Below are 23,041 nucleotides of genomic sequence, written 5' to 3' on the forward strand. Positions count from 1 at the left end.
ATAAGAAAAAGAGTAGATGAATATTTTGGAAACAATTAACAATACTTACTTTAATTTACTTTTCTAAATTCATGTTTTCTCTGGTTATAGGTGTTCATAAGATCACTGTAAACCTAACTAGGACTAACTAAGAGGGTGGGGCCAGTGGGGGCGGAGCCAATCGAGTGTGTGTGGAGGGGGCGGGGGGAGTGGAACGGGGGGCGGGGCCAAGAACAAAGCCATTGTGATGTCATCAAAGTTCCAGTTTGGAATAGTACATTCAGCTTAAGAACATCAGGCTTAATTTCCACTGTGCCCACAAGGAATATCAACAGAGATACACTTGGAAACAACAACACACCAGGTACACATATTTCTAAGCATACAAAAGATGGAAATATCTATCACCCCACCTAATTGGCAGAAAATAGGCAAAAAGTTGAATGCAGTTCAACCAAGAGTGGACAGGAGACCATCAAAGTTATATTATGTAAAGGACAGGACTGCACTTCTGAAACAAAACATGGTTCCAACCACTCCTGCTGCATGTAAAAATGTAAAGCATAAAACGGATATGGTCTCATGTGACAAACACCTTAAAAAGATTAATGCAGGTAAAACAATAGTGGACGCGACACCACCAAAGACATGTCATCTTAAAGACAGTATTTCACAAGTGAAACAACCAATTGTTAGCCCCGTTTCTCCAATGAAGCGGCCTCAGGCATCTCGACCCCCGTCACCTGCTGCATGTAAAAATGTACAGCAAAACATGGACATAGATTCACGTGATATGTACCTAAAAAACTTGAATGCAGTTAAAGAAGTGGACAGGAGTCCATCGGAGGCATGTCATCTTCAAGACAGCGTTCCACGGGTGAAACGACCGATCGTTGCCCCCGTTTCCCTAATGAAGCAGCTTCGGGCATCTCATGGCCTGTATCCTGCTGCATGCAAAAGTGTAGACTATAAAATGGATTTGATCTCATACGATAAACACCTTGAAAAGCTGAATGCAGTTAAAAAAGTAGTGGACACGAGTCCACCATTCGCATACAAACGTCAGGAAAATCTTGCACGGGCGAAGAAAGCCATCGTTCCACTCGTTTCCCCGGAGAAGCGGCCTCAGGCATCTGAAACCCCCGTCACCTCCTGCATGTGAAGGTGTGCCGCAGAAAAATAATTAAGTTTCACATGATATTAAGGTTAGACCTAAAAAAAAAAAAAAAGTTAGATGCAGCTAAACCAATAGTAAATACAAGTCCACCGAAGACATGTCGTCTTAAGGACAGTCTTGCACATTAGCCACGTAGAATAGCAGCTACACAGCCGACAGCTAAACCAAAACACATGACTACCACAAAAAAAAAAAAACAACACTCCCCTTTCAAACATTTTCCATCAACTTGCGTCTGGTGGAAACAGGTAATATTAGCATGTAAACAATATGATTCATTTAGATTTTCTCCGGGTGCTCCGGTTTATCTTATAAAACACACCGTCAAAGTCATTTGAGTTCAAAGGAGGTTTGTGAGCGCAACACACGAGGTCACAAAACTGAACCTCTGCTCTTGCTCCTCACGCTTTAGTGCATTCGACTTGCACTTTTTTTTTTTTTTTTTTTACACAACCAGCCGCTAAACCAACAAACATTTCTGCCAAAACACAGTAATTGCTTCAAAAACAGCGTAAATGCGACGTCTGCTCCGGAGCCAGAAGCGCTTCACAAAGCGAGGGAATCTGCAGAGGAGAGCCCGGGCAGATAAACAGTGGGCTGATGTCTTGAGTTTTTGGTCTTTATTTTTCTAGTTTATTGTACAAAGACCTTAAAATAGGGTTTATCATCCAAAAACCTTCACCAATGATTTAAACAGAGAGAAATATTGTCGTTATGTATGCGTTATTATGCTATGATTTTTACTGGTCTGGCCCACTTGAGATCAAAGTGGGCAGTATGTGGCCCCTTAACTAAAATGAGTTTGACACCCCTGATTTAAAGGGACGTGCAGCAGAGAAAAAAAAAAAAACTACAGTCCAGCTGTGCACAAGCTAAACTTTTCTGCCTCTTCGTTTCCACCGTTTAGGTGAAGTAATATTCCTCGAAATTGACATGCATGCAAATGTAAGTAAGTAAATCATGAAGGATAATGTGCTATGTTTTGTGTTTTGTAATTCTGATGTAATATGTAAAAATAGAACTGTTTAGGGCTAGGCTAGGCAAACGGACCTGTTGCTATTAGGCAACACCAGTGCTTAGTAGGCGCCTGGTGGAAACGGGTAATGTCACCATTCACGGGTAACATTACCAGTTTGTCCCACAAAATAAATAAATAAGCATAAATGGATGGAAATAATCAGAATACAAATAAAAAGCAATAATCCGAAAGTTGAATGTACTTGGGAAAACAATGTGGAGTTTTTTCTTCACCTGATAGCTTTCACAGTAGTGAGTTTGCGAGTGCTGACTAACCCAAAGATTGTACACTAGTGTAGGCTAATCAACTTAATGTATTCTACTCTAATAACCTAAATTCGATATTTACACTGAATTTAGATTTTGCTGAAAAAATTACAACCATGTCAAAAAAAAATAAAAGCTATTTAATGTAGTCTGTTAAAAAAGCTAAAGGTATTAATAAGTTTAAATTGATTCAAATTCATGTTTCTGTTGAATATTTTATAAATATATAATATGCATAAATAAAGTTGTATAGACTGTTTTCATCAAAAGATTTCATTTTCACTGACTATTTTGCTTACTCTGAGATGCACCGACGTCTTCCCCTCACAAACCCAGAAGGACACAAACCACGTTCTGCCACCCAGGGGGCGATATGGTATCATTTTAAATCCTGTGTCACTGCTCTGAATGTTTCGGTGCACAAACAGGTAGACGGTCTGGAGAGAGGCGCTAATCCTGCGCAAACTAACTGAACGTATGTGCTCCGATCGGTTGTCGTGGATAAATGTCGAAGGGAGAAGTGAACGCCCGGTGATCTCTTAGCACTTAAACGACGCCTGCAGCAACATTATTGATGCTCTGTTGGAGGCTCGTAGTCTTTGCGCGCTGCGACGGATCAGTTTTGGAGTGGCCAGCAGCAGTGCGCTTCATCTTGGACACGGAGACACACGGTCTGTTGGACTGACAGCATCATTTCCTTACGTTTTCATTTTGCTGTTGTTGTTTGTTTTGTTGCATGCACTTTTTTTTTTTTTTTTTTTTTTTAACACTGGCCGTTCTTCTTTTGAAGCGCATTTGGAGCTCTGATATGGGGGAAAGCGTGCGTATCGGGCAGGTATGTTTTCGCACCGTGGAACTTTAGCCTTGTACCCGCTTTCCTAGACTCCCGTCTTTGCATTTAGATTAGTATACTTTAAAGAGACCAGGTTTAAAACGACAGAAGGAAATGGCCAACGAGCGGAAGCCGCGGCTTTGTATCATGGCAAAAGGGGACAACGGGTATGGATTTCACTTGCATGGCGAGAAGGGGAAGAGCGGACAGTTCATCCGCAAAGTGGAACCTGGCTCCCCCGCAGAAGCGTCCGGACTACGTGCCGGGGACAGAGTTGTTGCGGTGAATGGAGTTAACGTGGAGAAAGAAACGCACCACCAGGCGAGTAGATGTGCATTTCATGATTTTGAGCATGTGCATTTAAGACTTATGTTACAGGACGAGCGACAGATGGCTGCGCAAAGGGTGTCTGCATCAACAGGTCACACAGGCTGATGTGTGCATCCTGACATCGTGTTGCACGGGACAGTGACGATCAGACCAGCCTGGCTCTCACGTACCCTCCTCCTTCTCCTGGCGTGATAAACCAGCTGTCTGCAAGTTATTGCTGTGAAACTCTTCAAACTTCTTGTTCAATTCGTGATAGTTTGTGCAGCACTTTTGTTAAAACCCTTTTTTTTTTTTTTTTTTTTTTTGCCATATGGTTGCACTTTCCAGTCACGTGATCCACTTCATTTAACTGACGAGCATGTGCAAATCCTTTCTTTGGAAAGACGGTACTATGATATTGTTCAAGATGTGCACTTTACTTTCTGGTGTATCTATGGTACAAATGAGCAAGCCTCTGAGGAATATTTGCATGTAGTGTCATGTACAGTGCATCCGGAAAGTATTCACAGCGCTTCACTTTTTCCACATTTTGTTATATTACAGCCTTATTCCAAAATGGATTAAATTCATTTTTTCCCTCAAAATTCTACACACAATACCCCATAATGACAACGTGAAATACAAATGTTGACATTTTTGCAAATCTATTAAAAATCAAAAACGAAAAAATCACATGTACATAAGTATTCACAGCCTCTGCCATTACACTCAAAATTGAGCTCAGGTGCATCCTATTTCCACTGATCATCCTTGAGATGTTTCTACAACTTGATTGGAGTCCACCCGTGGTAAATTCAGTTGATTGGACATGATTTGGAAAGACACACACCGTCTATATAAGGTCCCACAGTTGACAGTGCATGTCAGAGCACAAACCAAGCTATGAAGTCCAAAGAATTGTCTGTAGACCTCCGAGACAGGATTGTATCGAGGCACAGATCTGGGAAAGGGTACAGAAAAAGGTCTGCAGCATTGAAGGTCCCAATGAGCACAGTGGCCTCCATCATCCGTAAATGGAAGAAGTTTAGAACCACCAGGACTCTTCCTAGAGTTGGCCGCCAGGCCTGTATGGTAGAGTGGCCAGACGGAAGCCACTCCTCAGTAAAAGGCACATGACAGCCCACCTGGAGTTTACCAAAAGGCACCTGAAGGACTGTCAGACCATGAGAAACTAAATTCTCTGGTCTGATGAAACAAAGATTGAACTCTTTGGCCTGAATGCCAAGCGTCATGTTTGGAGGAAACCAGGCACCGCTCATCACCTGGCCAATACCATCTCTACGGTGAAGCATGGTGGTGGCAGCATCATGCTGTGGGGATGTTTTTCAGCGGCAGGAACTGGGAGACTAGTCAGGATGGAGGGAAAGATGAATGCAGCAATGTACAGAGACATCCTTGATAAAAACCTTCTCCAGAGCGCTCTGGACCTCCGACTGGGGCGAAGGTTCATCTTCCAACAGGACAACGACCCGAAGCACACAGCCAAGATAACAAAGGAATGGCTTCGGGACAACTCTGTGAATGTCTTTGAGAGGCCCAAGCAGAGCCCAGACTTGAACCCGATTGAACATCTCTGGAGAGATCTGAAAATGGCTGTGCACCGACGCTCCCCATCCAACCTGATGGAGCTTGAGAGGTCTTGCAAAGAAGAATGGGAGAAACTGTCCAAAAATAGGTGTGCCAAGCTTATAGCATCATACTCAAAAAGACTTGAGGCTGTAATTTCTGCCAAAGGTGCTTCAACAAAGTATTGAGCAAAGGCTGTGAATACTTATGTACGTGTTATATTTTCGTTCTTTATTTTTAATACATTTGCAAAAAAAATTTAAACAAACTATTTTCACTTTGTCATTATGGGGTATTGCGTGTAAAATTTTGAGGAAAAAAATGAATTTAATCCATTTTGGAATAAGGCTGTAACATAACAAAATGTGGAAAAAGTGAAGCGCTGTGAATCCTTTCCGGATGCACTGTATATGCCTAAAAATATCTGTAAATATGACTGTTGAACCGTCTCCATAAATTACATCATTAACAGACTTTGTACACCTCTGTTTGCATGTGGTGGAGTTTCACTCTGAGTCCTGGTTGGTGATCAGAAAGAAACAGCAGGCTCAGATCTTTCTTTTCCCAAGCTCACAGAAGCAGAGGGACATGAGGCACCTCTGTGTACAGTGTATTAGGTTTCTCTGTAACCTTGTTGCAGTGGAGATTAAAACAAACCTGTTGATCATCGAGTTTGAACTTGCTGCTTTTGAAAACAGACAGGAAGATGGAGTATGATATTCCTGCTCTAATACTTGTGTTTTCAGATAATGTGGTTTGAGGACATCTTAATAGTAATAGACCACTTCTGCAAACATCTCTTCTCTGCTGAGTATTTGAGAGATGTTGCTCCAAAATTGTTGTCATGTTAAATTATGTGAGGGATTGATTAAGAGCATGTTTTGAACTCTTCCTTATCTATTTTTTTTCCAACAACTCATAATTTCCTCAAAGGCTTTGTTCTGTTAGACAGTCAGAATAAAAGATTCTGTAACATTGAGACTAAAAAAAGGAAACTAATGTCCATCAAATGTTTGGTATTTTGACTAGAAAAATGGCTTTTTTTTTTCTGTGCACCACTAAGTGCCGTCCTAAGTAGAAGCAGTATAATATTTTGGTCAGTGTTTATATATTTCTACGCACACTTTGACATGGTCTGCTCATCTACGTGTCTAAGGAGAGTGTGAATGTATTACATACTTTAGAACCACGTCATAGTGTTGACTGGCTGCTTCTAAAAAGAGTTGTTAACCAAATAATGTTTGACGTGACTGGAAGTGTCACACCTCTTATTTCGTCCCTCAGGTGGTTCAGCGGATCAAAGCGGTGGACGATGAGACCAGGTTGCTGGTGGTCGACCAAGAGACGCACGAAAGCCTGCGCAGCCTGCGCCTCACAGCCACAGAGGAGATGGCCGTTCTCGGGACGGGGCTTCCTTCCTCCTCTTCCTCTCCACCAGCCTCCCCCTCCCCGGCACCGTCCTCGACTCCATCGTCCCCCACCAAGAAGCGGGAGAACGGCTCGGTGTCCAAGCAGCCCATCACGCGGAGCGGCCAGGTGCAGAAGCCGACCAGGAGGTCACCGTCAAAGGCTGCCAAGAAGGTAAGCCCTCCACCACTGCAGGACATGTGGGATTAAAGAGTGATGGTCGACATTGTTACAGTCATGGTCGTCATCTTTAAACGTTTTCACCTCATCATCAGCACTGCACTCATTTTGACATTTTGGAAATCCTCTCACTGGCCTTTCTTGATTGGAGTTAGCAGAGAGATTGAAGCCACTCTCATGTCAGCCAGGCACCTCTTAGCTAATGTATGTTGAATCTTATTTATTTTATATTGGTTTTTACACTCTATTTAAAAACCAAAGTGGGAAAACATGTTGTGGTGCAGGAACTTATTGGAGTCGGTTGCCTGGCAACCTAAGGCTGAAGATAAGATTCCAGAAAATGACTCGTTGGAGATGCGTCATATTACTTTGTGAACTTTTAAAATGCTGGTATGCATGTTTAAAAAAAAAAAAAAAAAACTTTTCAGAGACTAGGCTAGCTGCTCTCCCTGTCGTCAGTCTTTGTGCAGAGCTAAGCGCCTGTAAATTGTAGCGTCACATTAACATACATGCTCCACGCTGGCATCAATCGGGGTAACAAACTAAGACGGAAAACAGGGGGAAGCAGCTGGCTTTGCTCCATCCAATGGTAACAAAATCCACCTACCAGCACCTCTTAAGGATCATTAACAGACATGTTGTATCTTAAGATATTACCATCAATTCAAAAACCAAAGCGGAAAAACAACAGGCTGTGGTGCAGTAATTTCCTGGACTCGGTTGCCTGGCAAGACTTAAGGAAATGTTTTGTTTGAGATATATCCAATTCATTTGTAAGCTGTAGAAATGCTGGTACGTCTGATTTAAAAAAAAAAAAAAAAAAAAAAAAGTTTAAACAGAAGCTAGGCTAGGCTTCTGTTTCCTGTAAATTATAGCTTCATATTTATCATGCGTACACAAGAGTGGCATCAATCTGTGGCATCAAACTATTCTTTGCAACGTGAAGTTCTCTTGTGTCATTTAAATTGGTCTCATCATTGTGTTGAGTGGATGTAGCATAAAGTCTATAAACTGTCACTGATATCTGTCCCGCAGTTACAGCAATATGGTTTATTTTTGTCAACGTAAACTTCCTCCTCTTCTTCCTAAGTAAACCAACAAATACCCATCGCCTAGCCTACAAACACCAGCTTTCTCAGGCACTGGAGATTTGTCTACTCCCATACACAAGAGGTAAAAATACTTAACGCATTAGCAAGCAGATTGCAGGTTGTGAGTCACGTCTTTGAACAGATTCTCCTCAGCTCAGACATGCTTTCACGCCAGACTTCTAGTTGTTTTGCCAGTTTAAGATTAGATTAGTGGAGTTATGCAGCCTTTAATGCGTGCACGTGAGTTGTGCGCCTGCTTATGGATGTGGGCATCCAGAGGGGATAACAAAGCTACCCGAGAGCATTCCAGATGTTGTGCTAGAGGTCGAAGAGGATGTGAAAGGTCAAGAGGGTGGGACCTGGCACGTGTTAGGAATCTGTCAATGGAGAATGTAGTGACTCTTCAGGAAAAGAAATTCACAGAAATTGTTAAAAAAAAAAAAAGATGAATATAGAGATTTTCTGAATGCCTGTATTTTGTCGGTATCCCATTTATTGTGAAATGACGTTTCAGAGTGAGTCTTTACAGGACAAATGTATTACCTTCTTTCTCTGTTTATTTATGGTTGTGTAACACTTAGTAAGCATTTGATATATCTATGTTTTCATTTTTTTGGGAATCACTGTTTATTATTATTCCGTGTTGACATGGAAAGCAGGATGTGTTTCCGGACGCTCTGTCTCTCGTGGAACACAAAGATCTGATCGGATTTGGTTTCACATGGTCCCTATCAGGGAGACGAGGCAGTTCAAATTCTGCTTTCTGCATTTACACATGTGTTTTCACTTAGGTTTGCCCTGCCAATATATGAGCAGCTCTCAGGCACTATTTCTACTAGAGCAGTGACAGGGCCAATCAGTTAAATCTTAAATGTGTGCGTGTCTTTGTTCTGTTCTGGCTTTGTGACCTGTGTGGAGAAATCCCAGTGCATTGCGGGGTCGGATCGGCCCAGCTAGGTTCAGGAAATGTTTAGAGGTCTCTTGTTTCTCTCTTGGTCTTAATGACTCTAATGAAAGAGTGGAAAGAAGGCGAGCCAAGAGGCAGCAGCAGCAAAATAAGAAGCAAGAAAATTGGAGGACAATGTAAGAGCTGCTGTTTGAGGTCACACTTGTGCTGATTAGAGAGTGAGGACGGATGAAACAACTTCATTTACACAGGGACTGTGACTGAACATCAGCCACCTCCGGCTCGGGCTCAACTGTCACTCGATTGATGTGCGTAGGGTTGCAGAGGTATGTCTGTATCACGGCGTACAGACCTATAAAGACTGATGGTTATCAAGCCACACGCAAATGTTTATTCCCGGAATTGGGAAAAAAAAAAAAAATGCAACCAATGGAGATCAGACTCAGCAACTGGTGCCACACACAAACATACAGTGGAGAAAAAAAAAAAGAGAAAAAGTGATCAAAAATCAGCGTGGGGTAACTTTGGATATTCAAAAAATGTGGGGTTATCTTAAAGGATGGATATCCAGTTTGAAAAAAAATGTGGATGCAAAGTGGTTTCCAAAGGAGGAAACGCATTCAACATCTTTGAGTATCCCTCTGATGGTAAAAGGATGTGTCCCGTTTGTAATGTTAATGCATAACGAAAATAATGGGTGAATGTTTAAACATCAATTTTAAAATAGAAAAAAAAAATGTCTTGGCTCTCTTCGACATCTTCCTTGGCTCAGGGGGGCTGACATGTGTGTGTGTGTGTGTGTGTGTGTGTGTGTGTGTGTGTGTGTGTGTGTGTGTGTGTGTGTGTGTGTGTGTGTGTGTGTGTGTGTGTGTGTGTGTGTGTGTGTGTGTGTGTGTGTGTGTGTGTGAGACTTTGAGGTCCTTTATAGACAGCAGCATTCTGGCTGGAAAGTTTCAACTTGGCCTATATCTTTGTTCCACCAAAAAAAAAAAAAAAAGATTTTATTCCTTTAACTGTAACTAATTACAAAACAAATTGTGAAATACAGTGAACCCTCGCTATAACGCGGTTCACCTTTCACGGTCTCGCTGCTTCACGGATTTGCATTGTGCATTGTGTTCTGCATTCTGATTGGCTAAACAGTCTCTCCGCTTCTTCTCTACCTGTTTGTCAATAACGTTGCGGTTTAATATGTACACGTACGTAAAACAGCTTGCCAAATTAAAAATAATCGATGGTGGCATGTCGGTTTATAAGAATCTTTTTGCCCAGAAGAAAAAAGAGCGACAACAACTACCGATAACTATGTTCTTCTCTCGAAAAACCACACCTGCACCGCCGGCTTTAGAAGAAAGAACCGCTGCAGAGCGGAGTCAGGATGCAGCAGCTCAGTCAGAAGAGCAGTGAAATACACGAGTCACTATTTGTCCTACTGTACTTTGTATTTGTTTTCATAATCATTTTTCATTTCCTCCCGTTCTAATCCAATGACTCGGGTCGCAGTGGGGCGGTGCCGATCTCAGCAATTTGAAGCCTTCAGTTCGTATTGATGATTAAAATTATTATTTTACAGTACAGTAGTTATTTGTAAAAAAAAACATTTATACAGTACTTTTATTTGTTAAACAAATGCTTGGGCCTGTAAAAAGGTTTTGTTCTTTGGTTTCAATGTATTATGGAGTATTTCATTGTATAATAATTGTAAAAAAAAAAAAAAGGTTACTACTTCACGGATTTCACCTATCACGGTCTCTATTTGGAACGTAACCCCCGCGATAAACGAGGGTTCACTGTACACTTATATTCTCTGAGACAGATATCATGCCGTGGCAACTGCACTTGTCTGTAAAGTGTTGGACATCTCTGTTTCCTGTCCCATCTCAAAGGAGCTGCTCCATTAGATAGGCACACTCAGTATTGGCACAGCATGCTGAAACAGCATGTTTTGTCTGGTGTAGTGGTCAATCGTCCATGTGGTTCGCAACAAGCTTTGGCAATCAATGCAGAGTATTTACCACAACAAACGCAGAGGGGGAGGGGGGAAACGGATTGATCGGCAATCAAACCATGAATCCCCGAGAGAAAAAATAAATAAATAAAAAAAAAAACTAGCTAAAGACAATTTATTATTTGTCTAGATTTGACAGCTGTAGAAGTCAATTCACTTTGCTCAATTTCACTTTGCTCACTCTGCCAAACTGCTGACAGCAGTCAATTTCTCATCATGTTGTATTTGTTTAGGGAAGGAAGGAGACAAGGGAAAAGGAGAGTTGGAAATGAAAAACTTTGCAAAGTAGTGGCGTCACACAGCGAGGGCCGATGATATGGTAGATCAGGGGTGTCAAACTCACTTTAGTTAAGGGGCCACATACTGCCAGACCAGTAAAATCATAGCATAATAGCACATACATAACGACAACATTTCTCTATGTCTAAATCATTGGTGAAGGTTTTTGGATGATAAACCCTATTTTAAAGGTCTTTCTACAATAAACTAGAAACATAAAGACCAAAAACTCAAGACATCAGCCCACTGTTTATCTGCCTGGGCTCTCTGCAGATTCCCTCGCTTTGTGACGCGTTTGACGTCACACTGTTGACGTCAATAGTCAATTGACTGTTTCTGAAGCAATTACTGGATCGATTAAAAAAAAATTTAAAAAAAATTACAAAACGTTTGTACTCATAAACCTCCATATTCTCATAGAAATGCAATGTATGTCTTTCTGTAATTTTCACACTTAGCAAAGTCATCCGGCGGGCCGAGTTGGACCCCCTGGCGGGCCGGATCCGGCCCGCGGGCCGTATGTTTGACACCCCTGTGGTAGATAGATGCTTGGCACTGCCTTTTCCTGTGCCAGTATGTCAGTGATGGTATGAAGGTGTGTGCACATACGTGGATAACTGTATATTAACTTATCTGTATGTTTTCAACACCTTCCCCCACCCTGCTGAGAATTCCATATTGTACATCTGAATACCAAGCTGACAAAGAACTTGGCTGCACAACATGCTCCCACTGTTTTATTTTACCGTGCTTTCGATTCCATTTTATTTGACTTTAAGCAGATTTGCATATATATAACTATATATAAATATAGTATAACTGTAAATAAATAACAAAATATATAAGTAACTCAGGTTTTCAGACTGTGAGGTGGTCGCCGGAGAGTTGAGGGGGTGATGCAGAGCGACACATGAGCGAATGTGGAAGGAGAAAGTCAGGGGGCGTTACTTTAAGTTCTCTTCAGTATTAGCGTAATCAGGAAACCAGGAACTGCTAATAGCTAATATGCACAATTTCAAATGTAACATTTTGCCAATATGTGAACAAATGCAAGCCAAAACAACAACAAAAAACTGTTGACAGCTAACTAACTCCATGACAACACTATACTTCCTGTTTACGTCCCCCAAAATCCCAAGTTATTGGATGTTGAGGGGTGAGGAGAGAGGCGAGAGGAAAGGGAGGTCCCACAGTGTCAGACTTTGAAAACCGCTGCTGTAAAGGGAATATCAGGACTGTGACAGTCTTACAATATGGAAAATATGTCATTTGGCTCAAATACCAAGATTTTATGTCAGAAGCCTTACAGCGTGTTTTCTTTCTCCTCTTCTTACATTTCTGCAACTACAGATACAAATGCCCTGAGATGAGCACATGGACTGTACACACACAACCAGGCAGAAGAAACATTGTTAAACATGAACATTTCTACAATTATAATCACTTGCATGTTTCCCAATAAATATCCCCACCAGAGGTTTTGTGTGTTTGTGCGCGTGTTCCCTTCGTTACATGACACTGCCTGTATTTTTTCCTCTGTTTTACGGCCTCTCATCCCCCCCCGGTTTCTTTTTTGTTGCATTCCTCTCATGTTTACTTCCTTCTTGATTTGTGATGCAGCAGTGAGAGTCGAGACGTCGACTTGCTGTTTCTCTATGTGTGCGTACACTGCAGTTTTAACATCACACGCAAACAAGACAAACAAATGAACGAAGATCATTTTCTCTATTTTCCTTGAACATTTCCATCAGTTCAGTCATTGTCGGTCTCCAAGCCGATGTTCAGGCCTTAACAGTTCATTACTGTTGACATCAACCACCACAATGCTTAATTATACAACCTTATACAAGCCCGGTAAACATAAGGGCTGTTTTGTTGTTATTGGGGGGGCCTGAAGATCTGAAGGTCGACATCAGAGAGAAATGTCATCGAGCATCATGTTCATTTTTCAAGTAAATTAAAGTGGGCTCCATAAACTGACATGAACCACAGAATACAATGAAATCACTTTAAAGACATCTCGTCTTGCTGCTCTCTCTGACAGGACCAGAGAAAATTGTTTTCAATTGAGGCATAAGCTCAGCACAGTCATTTTCTTAGCTTAGTCTTTCAAGTTATTTTCTGTCCACTTTCTTGCTCAATCATTTGCTTTTAGGCACAATGGCACCCAGCGGACTGCATCGAATACATTTAAGAGACACGATTATTGAATCTGCCTGAACCTGTTTTAAAGAGAACTTCAAGGACAGGAACAATATGAGTCGGAGATGTATCACCTTACCACGAGGCACACCTCAGGTGTCAGTGCTCTGACACACACACACACACACACACACACACACACACACACACACACACACACACACACACACACACACACACAAAAGCCTGAGATAACGTGTTAGGTGTCACTTTCTCCCCAGAACCTTTTTTTACAGGCGCACACACAAACATGTATGCTCTCACACACACACACATATACACACACGTTGCTTTAATCTGTGTCAACCTGGCTAAATAGTTTCACCCACATTTCCAGCAGAATTTGTGTCTTTCCGTCTTTACTGTGCTCCTAATTGCATAAACTGAACTTTGTAATCATCTGTAATTAGCATTAGCTCATCATCTGGTAATGATAACAGAATATCAAAACAAGAAATCAATCTAACACAAATATGGGCCGTCCTGAACTCAACCGGCAGATGTAATCTCATCAGCCACATGTGTGAACAGTTAGTAAGTGGACACCCAACATAGAATGGTTTTTTTTTGTTTCCATCTAAATCTAGTTAACTATCTAACTTTATATGACTTTAAAGTGTATCATATATTATTTATACACAAAATTATGTTCAGTGAAAGTTCATATTTCACATTCATTGTACAAAACCGAGATTATTCGACGTTGCACTAAACTAAAGGGGTTTGTCGAGCAGATTTAAAAGTAAGAGAGACTAATTCAATTGTTGCGAGTGGGTCGAAAGCAGCTGAAAAGTAGTGAAATACAGAGAGAGACATGGTCCGGCCTCGTGTGTAGGAAATGACTGCGTTTTGGAGAAGATATTGTTTCTAATGACCTCCTCTCCCACCTCTTCATGGCCTGAATGTTCCCTCTGTTGGTGGTGAGACCTCCACCGCACACATAAACATATTGTGGTCTTTTGTTCTTCTTTCCAGTCCTGCCGCACTCCTGGCTGGTTTAGCACCGGGCTTGTTGGGAAGTACACAGAAAGGCATTGCTATGGCGACGGTGGGCATCCGAGCTACCCGACTGCGTAGTGTGCAGGAAAGATACACGTGGAAAAGATTCTGCAAAATAAAAGGATCGATGTAGAAAATATGAAAAGAGAGGCGGGAGGAGAAAGAGCTTTTGCAGAAACGTGCAACTGATCTGCAGCACAAGACGTAATGTCTGTTGCACCTATTTTCAAGAACTTGCCAACACGGCGCAGTCAGACAGAAATTAATATGAACCAGCTGCTGTCGCCCAGATGATTGACCCTGCTGCTAACATACAAGGCTCCACGAGAACAGCACTTTGTGTTTTAATAAACGTCACTACATCATGTTAAGGATTTTGAGGGGCCTTCTAAAGATCATCTGCTCTCGATAAAGCGAGCGCGCGCACACACACACACACACACACACACACACACACACACACACACACACACACACACACACACACACACACACACACACACACACACACACACACATCTGTTAAAACAGTTAGAGAGGAGGGGGGGGTGTTTGTGGAGGTGGGCTGCATGTGTGCATGAGTTTAAACGTTTGCACGGTCAATAATGTAATACAGCTTTGTTTAATGCGTGAAGATTCAACATGTTGTATTTTTTTATTCAGTATGCGTGTCTGCGCTGACACATGCAGGTTTATGTGCATATTTGTGCACAGCTACGAGAGGACACACGTGCATCACAGGTGGTGAAACCTAACAGATTCTGATTTCCATCTAAACATCAGCCAAGACTAAACAAGACAAACATGAGGCAGACGTACACGAGAGAATCCTAACAGTTTACACAGAAACCTCCTGAAGAAAACTTCAAGAAAAATACATACGCATGTCCAACGTGTTAAGACTCAGTCCTTTTTTGGAAAATACAAATTGTGGAAGTGGTTTGAGTGAGAGAGATCTGCGTGAGAAAATCATTATTCCTTGTTTGGTACTCTTTAAATGCCCTTTTGGGTTTTTGGTCTTCGTCTCTGCTCGCTAAAAAAAATTATCACCTCGGGCTATTACTTTTTAACAACAGAAAATGAGATGACGCTCAGCCCCGACTCTGTAGGATTCCTATCTCTTCCTCGTCCAGTTCCCTGGCGGAATTTGTCATTTTGCCGTTGATAACAGAAAAAAGATGCCTGTCAGCTCCAATGTAACAGCACATAGCACAGGAGTAGTCTGGAGATTGTAAGCCATGTGGGACAACAACAAATAAGAAGAAGTGAGGGGTGGGTACTTGTTGCTCTGATTAAACAAGGCATTTGAGGTCATGTGTGATACTGAAATAAAGAATGTTACTGTGCACACGTTGGTTAGAGTGAGTGAGTGTGCAATCATGTTACGAACATCTGGAGCTGGGGTACAAGACCCCCACCCCCTGCTTTGAATACCAATGTTGTTACATCAGGGGTCCTGATCCAGTGCGTGTGTGTGTGTGTGTGTGTGTGTGTGTGTGTGTGTGTGTGTGTGTGTGTGTGTGTGTGTGTGTGTGTGTGTGTGTGTGTGTGTGTGTGTGTGTGTGTGTGTGTGTGTGTGTGTGTGTGTGTGTGTGTGTGTGTGTGTGTGTGTGTAGGATATGGAAGAGTTACGAGTGGGGAACGATGGTGTATGTTCGCATGTCGGGGGAATTAAAAAGACAGAAAGGCGAGTGGAGTTAGTAAGGAGGGTATTGTCTGAGAGACGTGAACAACTGAGTGTATTGTGTTAAAAGTGTGTGGGTTGGCGTGTGAGAGTGAACACAGTTGTGTGTTTCTATGTATTATCTCACATGCAGAGTTGATAACATATTCAAATGTTTCCCATGTTAATCCAGAGGATGCTGACCTGACTGTTTGTCTGCAGACGTACAAAAATAACACATTTTGTAAGTGTGTTATTGTTTAAATTACAGGGGGGAGGGGGGAATCGTTACATTAGTTTAATAAAAACAAGCCCATTCAGCGTTTGATGGTAGATCTGCATATCTTTAACCCTTAAAGGTTAAGATATGCAGGTAAAGCTCTGATTGAGAAAAAAAAGGTCCCCAAATTTATTCAGTAACAGCTGCAAAACTGTAAAGCCAAAATGAACTACCTCAGGTTCTATGTGTAAGAGACACTTGGGAAAATGTTTAACTATGGTAAGTGTTATTCTTATCAGAAGGCCAGAGTGAGATTTGATAAACTCAAGAAAAAATTATAAAAAAATAAACATTTCTACATCAGCCTAATCAACGCTGTCATTAACAGCCTCGTGAAAATGAGTCAGGAAACACTTTTGTAATTGAACCTGTTCTTAATTGCAACTCTACCAAATATGAAGCAACAGAAATGAAGCAAAACAAAACTACTTCCATTTCAGTCGTAGGAGAACGAGGCAGCCTGTTCAGTGAACCTGCCACGTTTGGCAACGTTTCGAAAAATGATGGTTGTGTTTTCATGAGATAAGGCCTGATCCCCCGCACATGGTCTAATGTCATCACGTCGACATTGTAAGAGTTGCAGACACAGATCTTGATTGGTTTATCTCCTATCGTTCACCTTTCCCCTCTCAATTGTGACGTACCTGAAGGCTCTGTCCTCGGCCCCCTTCTGTTTTGTTTCTACATGATTCCTACTGCTCGAGTAGTACCATTTCTCGAACATGTAGCTGTATTTTTCTCTAAAATCAGGAGTAACCTGCTTGAGGCTTTAATAGCCGCTGCTTACATAACACATCTACATCTTGAGTTTCATTGTGGGTAAAGTAGGCCCTAAGTTTAGGTAACAACAAATATTGTCTGAAGTAAAAAAATTAAAAAAAAACTATGGTGTTGCTGCATGAAATTAAACAGTCTGACAATGTTAAAGGAGTACACAGCTAAATCAGCGGATTTCTTTTTTTGGGGGAGGGGGGGTATAGAGGGTTGGGGGGAGGCGGGGCAGCAAACAAAATCCTTTTTGTAATATTCTGTTTATTTTTTAAACTATCTAACTTTTAAAGTGCTCCATGGTCTGGCTTCAGCATACCAGTGATCGATTTAATAGTGGATGTTGATAGTTTCAACCTATACATGTATTTAATACCACTGAACTTCAGATCCTGCAGCAAAGCTCTGCATCAGTCTCCTGACTTAGACTTGAATCTAATGGAGACTGTGCGTTTGCTTTCAGGGCCCCCAAACTACTTTCTTGAATTCTCCACTTAAAAGTAATGTTTATAATGTTTTCTGTATTAATGTGCTTTGTAATGTTCTGTGCCTTTGCTCAGAGCATTTTGTAAACAAATGTAATGGTTATAAAGAAGTTCATTATTTCTTTAATGATTTGTCATTGTTATCATCCAAGTCATAAGTATATGGATTAGGAAGCTGTAACATATCTTAACTGAATCCTTCCTATCTAAAAATGCGATGCAATTAAGATGCTTGACCCAAATCCTCAACATCATTTATAGTTTGCACTACTTTTGTAGAGCTCTTACTGGGTCAGGAAAACAGGCCTGCCATCAATCATCAACGCTCGTTTTTTATTTAGGATTTTAAAGGTCTATTCCACTAAATAACGTCTGTTTGGGAGTCATACACTGCATTCTGCTTCTCTATCTCCATTTTCTTAATCTCATCTTTTAAATATCAGTTGTTGGATGTGGGAATATTAGAGCAGTGTAGGTCGGCTGCAGCCATGGTGAAGATCGATCAATGTGCTGCCCACACAAAAGCACTGCCAACAAATAGGAGAGACAGAAAAAGAGACAGAAACACTGTAAACACAGAAAACTCAAAAGGCAGAAAACAAGAAATTCTTCTTTGCTGTAGCACATCACTGCTGATCGAGAGGTCTTTGAAAATAGTGACGAGAGCTTTGCACCCAGTGTGTTGTGATGCTGATGATGATGTGGCGAGCAGAGGCACACTCCACTTCAGCCTCACTGTCAAAACTTGTGCTGTTTCACAAATTCGTTCCTTCTCCTGACCAGTCATTATGTTCAGTCCCATCACATATTTCGTTAGTAGCTGCTGCACTCACAGCTGCGAGCCAACACACATTCCCACACATTGATCCATGCAGTGTTCACACATTTATAAAAAAAAAAAAAAACACACTCAGCCGTTTGTTTCTGGTGTCCCTCTGACCCTGCTCCGTTTTGCTCGACTCACACATCTTGGATCAGTTTAATTGCAGCCGTCCTTTGCTGTGTCTGTGGGGGTCGACTAGATGTAATGGGAGAGGGGCTTCACATCCCTGTGGATCAACCGGGAATTCTGAAGATGTTTGAGTAACACTTGACAAATGACGGGAGGAGGTGTAGTTTAAATGTGTTTGAGGTGAGGTTAGTATTCGTTCAGATATGAGCAGGGATGTGTGTGGCGTGGCAGCAGACAGGAATCCCCTCTAATTGATTCATTATGCATTGGACAGTGGGAATGACAAATGTATCTGCTCTCTGAATGTTTATGTAAATCTTTGTTTCGGTCTAAGCGATGAGGCCCCCGACCCCAGACCGTATCTTTACCCCTCTGGGGCCCGCCTTGTCTAAATACACTCACATATAGGCTTCAAACTAATGATTATTTACTCTATAAAGTGACTTACAGATTATTTTTCTATTTTTGGATAATTTATATTTATAAAAATGTCTGAAAAATAAATGTCCATCTCCTTTTACCTGATTGAAATGGGACCTCATTAAAGGTTTTGTAAAACTAACAAGACGTTGGAACCAGAGATCTGGTACATTTTAGTTAAAAAAAAAAACATTTACGAAACTGGAGAAAACAGGAAAATCGTTGCCCATAAATGTTAAACCCACAGATAAATCAATGAATCAACTAACTTGTTGAGCTTAACTCACATTCAAACATTTTTTGCACACCGAGTTGAGAAAAAACACAGCAAATCCACCACCTCCAAGGGATGAGGGATATCTGCCACGCACTGATAACGGGGGCGCGGACACACACACAAACATTACATCACCAACGTCACCAACTGACATCCTGTCACATACGAAAAACAGACAGTGAGAGACACTCGCGCGATTTTGACAGGAGGAAAAAAAATATTTTTCAAATCTGAATATAGATTGAAATAATCAGAGAATGGGAGGAGTACAATAGGAGAAACAAGCTATGTTAACATTAATAAAGTCGCTACCTCCTCCGGCACATGACTGCTCAACATATCAGCATGCCAGCAGCCCACACAGTTGAAACTGACATTTAAATGCAAAGAGGTAGAAATATTATTTCATGCTGAAAAGACTGAAGCGTGAGATGTGGAGAGAAAATACGAGAGTAAAAGAGTTAAAGCATCCGAGCAGAAAGAAGACGTGGAATGGCATGGCATGGAGGGCGGAGGGATGAAAGGCAAAACAAACGGGAGGTTAAGGAAGAATGAAGTGTAGAAAAATAGCGAGAGACAGATGGAGAAAAGATATAAGGGGGGTTTAAACCACCTGTTGAGAAGCCTTGTCCCCTGTCTCTCTTTCTTTGCATAGTTTCACGAATCTCATGATGTGCTCGGAGCGTGAAAATGAAACAGACGCAGAAGGGAATGATGGTCTCACCGTGATTGTACAGAACGCCTCTGGAAACTGACACTGAGCTTGATTTTGGTAAAACCGGTCAATCAAAATCCAATTAACTTCTTACAGGAGGAAGCTGTGCCCCGCGGCTCGCAGCACATGTACATTTGTTTCAAAAGACAACCTGTCGTCAAGAAAGACAGTGAAATACACACGCATGTCCTTAATGTAAAATGACCTACAATTACTGTATTTTTTTAATTGTACAAAATAAAAAGCTTTTCTATCTGGTAGTAAAAGTACAGCTTCTTTTCTCTTTGGCGGCACCTATGGCAATAAAAAGGTAATTGCAGCTGTATTTTTGGACTTCACCTCCCAGACATCCAAACAGTGTCGTCTGTGTGACGTCAGTCAGTTGATGGTTGAAGAGCGACCTTGTTGCCTGTCGCCTGCTGGGTGATTGGAAACGCATCACCAAATGTGCGCTGCTTGTGATTTTTCTCGGGAACGTTACCACCGACACCCAGCCGGTTAAGTTCGCAGTACAAACACAGGGGCTAAATAAAGTGAGGCTTCAGCCCCGCAGCTTCGCAGATAGCCTGACAGTCGAGCTGCAAACATCTTCAGCAGGTGTTAAATGACACAAAATATCAACGTCCATGCACGCTTCATCGGATAATTAGGGCAGCAGCTTCTTTTACAACGAATTATATACCCCTGCAGCACTTTCTTGAAGATTATGTCAGCGAATTCAAGGCTCAGCAGAGTCCTTTACAAGTTATAAGAAGCAACATAATGGAGAAATTGATATGAGGAGTTGGAAAGCAAAACACAATGGCAGCCTCCCTCAGAGGAAGGAAGGCATGAACAAGTTGACTTGAGTTTCTTACTCGAATTTCAAATGGTCATTTAGACATGATTTTTATTGGTGCTATTGACTTATCTGACTGCAGGGCCATGTGACAACAGCACATGCAGAGTCACAAACAGAGGAATAACTGGCACAAGTCTGGCTTTGATTTTTATTGTTATTTTTTTTACAGCATATCATCTACTTATGCTCTCACTAGTTTATTTTGACATTACAACCAAATCAGAGTGTTATGCTCTAAAGTTTGTTTTTAGAACAAATAGTTCTACATTGTTGGAAATATGCTTTGCTTTCTTGCCAAGAGTTAGATGACAAAATCCATACCACTAAATGGAGCTGGTCTCGCTGCCAGTTAGCTTAGCATGAAGCCTGAAAACAGAGGGAAGCTGCTCGCCTGGCTCCGTCCAACTGTAACAAAACCTGCCCACCAGCACCTCTAATGCTCACTAAGGAACATGTTAATCCTATTTATTTTAATCGCAATGAAAAACTAAAAAAAAAGTGTAAATATGTCAGTTCACTGTTTTACAGGGCAACAATTCCTTGTCTGAGACCGGAGACTTGATAAATCGCCCCCACTCCCCCCACCCCACCCCCCCCTCCGCCCCAACAAATAAATAATAAAATACATAACCCCCCTGTAAAATGGCAAATTAACCTTTTTCAAGCCTGATTATGTACAGTAAACAAACAACATGTTAATGTGTTCATTCATGAGCTTTGGACCTGCTGGCATGCAGGTTCAGTTTTTTGGGACAGAGCCTGGCTTGCTGTGCATAACATGAGGGGGGGATGGGAGGGGGGGTCAATCTATTTATTGTACTCTAAAGATGAGAGCAAACCATAGTTGTTCAACAGTCAAGCTAAATTTGCGTTAAAAAGCAGAAGTTCAACTTTAAAAATCTGATAGTGGCCGACAAGCCTGAATTTGTGCATTGAGTCCAAGTTACTATGACAAACTTTGTAGATCTGTGAGGAGAGGAGAGTTTAAAAAATTTGATCCGTGACAGTATATCAGTTTTCCAATCTGATCATGTTGCTGCTTGGCTCCAACTTTCTCTTTCCATATTTTGTTCCAGTAGTTTCACTCACATTTGTACACATTCTACCTTCGACACTCCTGTCTCTCTTTCACTGGCTGGTGAATTATGATCTCAGGAAACACTAAAACAGCAGGTACAGCACGTCACACACACACACACACACACACACACACACACACACACACACACACACACACACACACACACACACACACACACACACACACACACTGCACTGCAGCTGAGCAGGGGACTTTGTAAACAGATCTCAGCAGGCCTGTCCTGCTAGAACAGCACTGGACACACAAACCAAACACACACACACACACACACACACACACACACACACACACACACACACACACACACACACACACACACACACACACACACACACACAGCTTCCCCTCGTATCACAGAGCTCTTACGCAATGCAGCACAACACCAGTGGGGGAAAAACTGTTAGTTATCGAGATCTCTGGCCAGTCTTCACGTTCTCATGTTCTCTCTAGCTCTGCTTTTCTTCCTCTCCTTCTCTGCCTGCCCTCTTTCTCTTTTCCGGTGCTCATTCCTGTCGCTTATTTTCCTAAACCCCCCCCCCCCCTTTTATTTTCATTTTTACAGGCTCCAAATCCCTCTCTGCTTCTCTCCAGTTGCCTGTCAATTCTGGGGCTTTTTCTGGTTCCCCTCCTGTCTTTCTTTCTCGCCCACTGTGGATCGGCCAGATCTTCTCTTCTCTGATTGAGCAACACTTGAAGCAGCTGCATGTGAGACTTACGGACACGCACACGCACACATACGCACACACACACACACACACAGACACACACACACACACACACACACAGTTTAAGGGCAGGGCTGTCATGGCCAGAAAAGCTGAGACGCAGCAATTTTCTTAATTTGTTAAAGACCATTTAAATGATCCTCACATGGGTTCTGCTAAATCATCTGAAAACGTGAAGTCGTTGCATTACACTGTCACGCAATGTCAACAAACGATTTAAATCTGCATAACCATAGATAATATGCAGTATGTATGTCCATATGTTTCTTTTACCTACTCAAGAGTTACCCGACATGTTTTACGGCCTCTGACAGACAGCACTGGCTCCTCTGCTGTCTCCATGGCAACTCGTTCTCAACCATGACATCAGCAAAAGTCCCATGTGCTGCTGTTTGTTTGTACTGTCACGCAACATCAGCAACATTTCCATTCAGAGCTCCATTTTTAATTAGATTTCAGGTATCGCAGATAAACTCGCTGCAGCCAGGAAGTGTGCGCTCGAGGGAGTTTCAATCAGCTGTAATGTATTTGTTTATTTTCTGTTAAACCTGACGAAGGTAAATCAAGATAAT

The 23,041-nt window shown here is 41.8% G+C and overlaps 1 protein-coding gene across 1 annotated transcript in view; it reads left to right on the forward strand.

The window, feature by feature from the left end:
- Positions 1-2,873: 2,873 nt before the first annotated feature.
- LOC138629635 (Na(+)/H(+) exchange regulatory cofactor NHE-RF2) overlaps positions 2,874-23,041 on the forward strand; it is a 34,674-nt gene continuing 14,506 nt past the window's right edge. The window contains exons 1-2 of the mRNA XM_069713467.1: positions 2,874-3,593; positions 6,453-6,749. Of these exons, the coding sequence (XP_069569568.1) occupies positions 3,387-3,593; positions 6,453-6,749 (504 nt within the window). The 5' untranslated portion in view covers positions 2,874-3,386. The remainder of the gene's footprint in view (positions 3,594-6,452; positions 6,750-23,041) is intronic.

Source organism: Brachyistius frenatus, unplaced genomic scaffold (assembly GCF_029030835.1).
Source record: "Brachyistius frenatus isolate BFR_SWC_R1_liver_20210118 unplaced genomic scaffold, ASM2903083v1 Contig_119, whole genome shotgun sequence".
In the NCBI taxonomy this organism is placed as follows: Eukaryota; Metazoa; Chordata; class Actinopteri; family Embiotocidae; genus Brachyistius; species Brachyistius frenatus.